Source organism: Limulus polyphemus, unplaced genomic scaffold, assembly GCF_000517525.1.
Source record: "Limulus polyphemus unplaced genomic scaffold, Limulus_polyphemus-2.1.2 Scaffold4001, whole genome shotgun sequence".
Lineage (NCBI taxonomy): Eukaryota > Metazoa > Arthropoda > Merostomata > Xiphosura > Limulidae > Limulus > Limulus polyphemus.
Genome location: NW_013669611.1, coordinates 100,786 through 107,813, shown reverse-complemented (window position 1 = coordinate 107,813; position 7,028 = coordinate 100,786). Strand labels below are relative to the sequence as shown.

The 7,028-nt window shown below is 35.4% G+C and overlaps 1 protein-coding gene across 1 annotated transcript in view; it reads right to left on the bottom strand.

The window, feature by feature from the left end:
* Positions 1 to 2,688: 2,688 nt before the first annotated feature.
* LOC111088548 (calcitonin gene-related peptide type 1 receptor-like) overlaps positions 2,689 to 7,028 on the bottom strand; it is a gene marked incomplete at its 3' end in the record, with an annotated part of 17,579 nt that continues 13,239 nt past the window's right edge. The window contains exon 7 of the mRNA XM_022399033.1: positions 2,689 to 2,839. Within this exon, the coding sequence (XP_022254741.1) occupies positions 2,689 to 2,839 (151 nt within the window). The remainder of the gene's footprint in view (positions 2,840 to 7,028) is intronic.

Below are 7,028 nucleotides of genomic sequence, written 5' to 3'. Positions count from 1 at the left end.
TAGCTTCAAACAGCTCATTTTCACAAGTTGTCTTAAAACAGACCATTGTAACATGTTACAGAATAGCTTCAAACAGTTCGCTTTCACAGGTTGTCTTAAAACAGACCACTGTAACATGTTACAAATTAGCTTCAAACAGCTCACTTTCACAGGTTGTATTAAAACAGACCACTCTAACACACTATCATACAACATGTTACAGATTAGCTGAAAACAGTCTCAAGTAAAAGATTAGTTTAAATCAAAAATCTGGAAACAGGGCTGTCACAAATACTGTAGTTAACAGTATTACAGAGTAATATAAATTATACGCGGGGAACTAACTGTGTCACAAATACTGTAGTTAACAGTACTACAGAGTAATATAAATTATACGCGGGGAACTAAATGTGTCACAAATACTGTAGTTAACATTATTACAGAGTAATATAAATTATACGCGGGGAACTAACTGTGTCCCAAATACTGTAGTTAACAGTATTACAGAGTAATATAAATTATACGCGGGGGACTAAATGTGTCACAAATACTGTAGTTAACAGTATTACACAGTAATATAAATTATACGCGGGGAACTAACTGTGTCACAAATACTGTAGTTAACAGTATTACAGAGTAATATAAATTATACGCGGGGAACTAAATGTGTCACAAATACTGTAGTTAAGTAGATGCAGAAGAAAATCAGTGTTGTAGACTAGAATAAAACGATAAAAAACAAAGACAGAAACAAGGTTATAGGAAAGTGTAAGACAGAGACTCTGATGTTGTTGACAAATAAAAAAACAAACGTATGGGTGTAACATGCTCTTACTGGGTGTAGCACACTCTTACTGGGTGTAAAACGCTCTCACTGAAGAGAAGTGAGACTACGCAGTTAGTTGTACAATTAATCGCATATTTTGTCACCAAATTTCACCCTAATAAATGTTTAGCTTTTGAAGGATTATTTCAAACTGTTAAAGAACCTAGATAAGTACTTTACTATAGACTAAGACTAATTAGAGGACATACTAGGACTAATCTTGATTCTGTTGGTGATTGTTTGTGTTTCTTAGTGCTTGCTGTCTAAACAAGAATCTGGTCTTTCTTGATCATTAGAGGACTACCTGTTTAAAGTATGATATATTTAAAATAATTAAAAAACAGAACCTAAACCGTAATAACGGAGTTTTATATCACTAAAGTGCATTGCGCATATTTTTTTACAGGGACTGGGTTATAACCTCAGGGAGGTTAATAGTGACATAAAGGTTATGATGTTGCAAACTAGGTGATTAACAGGACTGGGTTATAACTTCAGGGAGGTTAATAGTGACATAAAGGTTATGATGTTGCATACTGGATGATTAACAGGGACTGGGTTATAACTTCAGGGAGGTTAATAGTGACATAAAGGTTATGATGTTGCATACTGGATGATTAACAGGGACTGGGTTATAACTTCAAGGAGGTTAATAGTGACATAAAGGTTATGATGTTGCATATTGGATGATTAACAGGGACTGGATTATTACTTCAAGGAGCTTAATAATGACGTAAAGGTTATGATGTTGCATAACGGATGATACAAAAGGCGTGCACCATAAGGCAGTTGTTCTAAACATTTATGACACAGTGTCACACTTTCAGTCAGGTCGTGGCTCCATTTTGTAATGTTACTGTTGCTTCCACGTGTTTGTTTAAGGTTAATGACATTCAAACCACTGAAAAAACGTATTTAGAACTTTCGCGCAAAGCTACAAAGGGACTATTTGCAAATAGTCCGACATTAATTTTGAAATGATGGACTAAAGAGAAGACAGCTAGGAAAGAGCGCCCAGCGCCAATTCTTGGGCTACTATTGTCTGACCGAAAGATGGGATTTGACTGTCACTTTTTTAGCACATCCAAAGCTTCCCAGCGCATAGAGTTCACGTTTTCTACTTTGTTTTTCAACAAGGGACATATGTTAGCCATAAACCCTCGGGTTTGTAGTTAGGGCAAGATGACCACTAAAACCACGTCCGGTCCAAATGAAAAATGACAGCTATTGAAACACAAATATGATTTAGAAAGATTGATGTAAGGATTTAGGAATACAGTGTTACGCAACTTTTGCATCATGTTGTGTACCGAAACGATTGATCTTTAGGGTTTTTTTTTGTTATTAGCTGCAAAATACCATATGTGTTTTTTCAATTATCAATATAAATTTTAGGAGCTGAAAAAAATACTTTTAAGAGTCTAGTACATACTCCAACCAATAACGTAGAGACTTTAAGAGTGTAGTACATACCCCAACCAATAACGTAGAGCCTTTAAGAGTCTAGTACATACTCCAACCAATAACTTAGAACCTTTTAGAGTGTAGTACATACCCCAACCAATAACGTAGAGCCTTTAAGAGTCTAGTACATACACCAACCAATAGCGTAGAGCCTTTAAGAGTCTAGTACATACTCCAACCAATAACGTAGAGCCTTTAAGAGTCTAGTACATACACCAACCAATAACGTAGAACCTTTAAGAGGCTAGTACATACTCCAACCAATAACGTAGAGCCTTTAAGAGTCTAGTACATACACCAACCAATAGCGTAGAGCCTTTAAGAGTCTAGTACATACACCAACCAATAACGTAGAACCTTTAAGAGGCTAGTACATACTCCAACCAATAACGTAGAGCCTTTAAGAGTCTAGTACATACCCCAACCAATAGCGTAGAATATAACTAAACTCTTCTGTTCAGTAAATGTGGCCGTGATGAGTCTGTGGAGGTAAAATCCCTCGCAGAACATCCACATATAAGAAGTCATGCGAAAGTATTTAGTTGCAACAAACAGAACTTTACATCCGGGCTGGAAAATAAAGTTCAAGAAATATAAATTCTAAAACTAGAATATACAAAGTTATATATAAATACATACAAAGTTGTAGCCAAATCTGCATAATTTGAGCTCATCTAGAGCGGTTTTAACGAATTAACGTATAAATTGGCATATTATGAAGATATATATGCAACCCTGAAGGCCTACGAAAGAAATAAATATAAATAGGTTACAAATGGGTTGATATATATAGATTGTATATAAACAGGAATATACGTGAGAAATACAAGATAACAAATGGGTTGATATATATAGATTGTATATAAACAGGAATATACATGAGAAATACAAGATAACAAATGGGTTGATATATATATATTGCATATAAACAGGAATATACATGAGAAATACAAGATAACTATATATATCAACCCATTTGATTGTATATAAACAGGAATATACATGAGAAATACAAGATTACAAATGGGTTGATATATATAGATTGTATATAAACAGGAATATACACGAGAAATAGAAGATTACAAATGAGTTGATATATATAGACTATCAACCCATTTGTAATCTTGTATTTCTCGTGTATATTCCTGTTTATATACATATATAGACTGTATATAAACAGGAATATACAAGATTACATAATATACATTAAAAAGCCTTCTAACTGGTTATATTTAACGTATTTCATACGATGCTATTGAAGAGTCTCTACTTTTGTATACGAAGGAAAAGGAGAGAGTTCTGGTAACAGGGAATGAAACATTATCAAATAATTAAAACCAACGCTATCAATGTTATTATGTGTTAGTTACCTGGCACTGGTTTATCCACTGTGTACGATAATACACCAGTAATCAGAGGAATATCTGTACAATGAGTCACGAGTAATCAAGAGAATATCTGCATAATGAGTCACGAGTAATCAGGAGAATATCTGCATGATAAGTGACGAGTAATCAGGAGAATATCTGCATAATAAGTCACGAGTAATCAAGAGAATATCTGCATAATGAGTCACGAGTAATCAGTAGAATATCTGCATGATAAGTGACGAGTAATCAGGAGAATATCTGCATAATAAGTCACGAGTAATCAAGAGAATATGTGTATAATAAGTCACGAGTAATCAAGAGAATATCTGCATAATGAGTCACGAGTAATGAGGAGAATATCTGCATGATAAGTGACGAGTAATCAATAGAATATCTGTGTAATGAGTGACGAGTAATCAGGAGAATATCTGCATGATAAGGGACGAGTAATCAAGAGAATATCTGCATGATAAGTAACGAGTAATCAAGAGAATATCTGCATAATGAGTCATGAGTAATCAGGATAATATCTGATAGCTCACGAGAAATGTATATATACGTCAGTGGAGTCACGTGTAATAAAGTAAAAAAGTTCGATAAGTCTTGTATAATCAAGAGACGTATCAGATAAGCCACGTGTAAACTGTTTAATTCTGGTACATGTTAGCATACATGTGATACGCTATTTATCAAATGCTATTTGAACTTTAAATGAATGCAAAATATGGGAGTAAAATGCAGTTTTGGCACTTATTCAAAATATTTAACCTGAACGACACCGTATACGCACGTGGGCTAAAAGCTAGGCCAGAAACCCTTGAACTACTGACCAGAGGGAAGGCACCAAACGACCTCTTCTCTGGATTAAAGAACAGGATGGATTGCCAAAATTATAAAACGTCTACAGGTAGCAATGTTGAGCTGCATCACGTTTCGAACCCCGGATCCTCCATATTTAATGTGATAAGCTAACCGCTAGACAACACCTGGACAATGGAACAGAGGGAATACATGTTACCAATACTGACTATTATGTAGTATTACTGATCAACTCTGGAGGATAAGCGGAACAGTTGAAACTGATTGTACAGTAAACTCGTGTAGATAAGAACTCGGTGAATAATGACAGCATGATTTCGATTTTTTGGTGGCCGAGAAATGGTCAGTCTTCAGTAACAAATTTTGATATCGAATCCGTACTTATTGATATCACTATGCTTAATACCATGGAGTTAACTGAGACGTCATTTTCTGCAAATTGATGATGCTGACACACGTGACTCTCAAGCGGAAGAAACCCAAGATAGCATTGTACTGGTTATTAGCCACTGAGGCCTGATGATTAAATGTTTATTTTCTTTTATATATATATATAAACCGGACACGAATTGCTTAATATCCTACATTTCGGCTGCTAATTTCCTGTCGCCTTCAGGGAATTTCTTTCTAAGAAGTACCATGTGGTTGGAGACTGGAATTCTATCCTGGGTTTCCTTCATTGAAAGGATTATGTGTTATCCACTCCTTTGGGGATTTCTCCATTAGGACGTGAAGCAACTAACTATATGAATGTTTTCAAGAGGAACATATAGATTTGGCTGACTTCTATGCTAGGCTTAGTGAATGTGTTATCAGTCAGGTAGATGTTGAAGGCATTTATTTTATCAGACAGGTAGATGTTGAAGGCATTTATTTTATCAGTCAGGTAGATGTTGAAGGCATTTATTTTATCAGACAGGTAGATGTTGAAGGCATTTATTTTATCAGTCAGGTAGATGTTGAAGGCATTTATTTTATCTCTTTTTTTTTACTCGTATGTGGCTCGTTTTCCGTTATTTTCATGATATTCTATTTTATTTTATGATCGTTTTCTCTGGGATGATGGACTACTGAAATTACATTGGTATTAGCGAGTCTTGTATACGTATATTATACTGCTGACACCTTAATTTTATTGGTTATTGTGTGGCTTCCATGTCAAATCTCTGTTACTACCATCAAAGACGAAATCCATTTCAGTATCTAGTATTAAAAACGAACTAATAACTGGATCATGACATCGATTAATGTCCGATCGCCAGTCCACTGATGGGTCTGTGGTAAGTTTACGGAATTATAACGCTCAAATCCAGGGGTTCGTTTTCCCGCGTTGGACACAGCAGATAGCTGAAAGAAACTGACCACAAACATCTTACCGTCAAATACTTAACTGATTAGGACTTTGTTCTTGTAAATTCTTGAGTCATTGACGGAAATTTTATATATATATTTTGTACAGATGAATGGAATTTAATATATATATACATATTACCTTTAAATATAACAAAGATAACTTGACTGGGAGAGAAAAAGACGAGAACGGAGGAGTGTTTTATCAAAAAAAGGAGTTGAAGGAACAGTTTAGTTAACTTTGATTGAACTTGAGGAAGAACGAACGACAGAGACTGGTACTAAGATATAGTTCATTATGTTCATAATACCGGAAGCTACGTCACTAATTTAATTACTGAAACATTTATGAATAATCTGTGTCAGGAATAGTAACATTCTTTAATTTAACTCAAGAGAACCGAGTGTTTCTTGTGACTCCTGGTCTTGCGATGTAGTTCTTTCCGATGTGATCTGAAGTTCATTGGTCAATATTAAAATATGACGTAATTTCCGGTAACGTGTTACCTGTGGTTACTCTAAGTCCTTCAGAACGAGACCCCTACGTTTTCAATTAACCCACGTTTCATTGACAAGCACCGTTTTACTCTTTGTGATTAAGAGTTTCAATGCAGAAGCAGCTAAGTTATTTGAAGTACGAATGCGATTTGATTTCCTTCTGCCGAGGTTCGCACTGAGCGATTACAGTTTCTTTAGCAGCTAACGAGTGTAGCTTACTTTAGAAACTAAGTTGCTTGTGAGAGGATTAATCTGAACTCTGCTAAATCCTTTCACCATTAGCGGGAGTAGAAAACGGTCTGGAGATTAGCACGCGCAATCTATAAGGGAACTACCTGCTTGAAAGACTTTTCAAACAGATATTTGCGCTTGTACGAAACGTTATACGAAACTGGTTATTTTGTTTTATGTCAAGAGTTCTTAAACATATATTCCACTAACAAAATGGGGAGGTTTTATGAAAAGCCGAAATTTGAATAAATAGGAAGAGGACCTGTAAGTTTGTAACATTACGTCTCGAAGGACCTGTAAGTTTGTAACATTACGTCTCGAAGGACCTGTAAGTTTGCAACATTACGTCTCGAAGGACCTGTAAGTTTGTAACATTACGTTTCGAAGGACCTGTAAGTTTGCAACATTACGTCTCGAAGGACCTGTAAGTTTGTAACATTACGTCTCGAAGGACCTGTAAGTTTGTAACATTACGTCTCGAAGGACCTGTA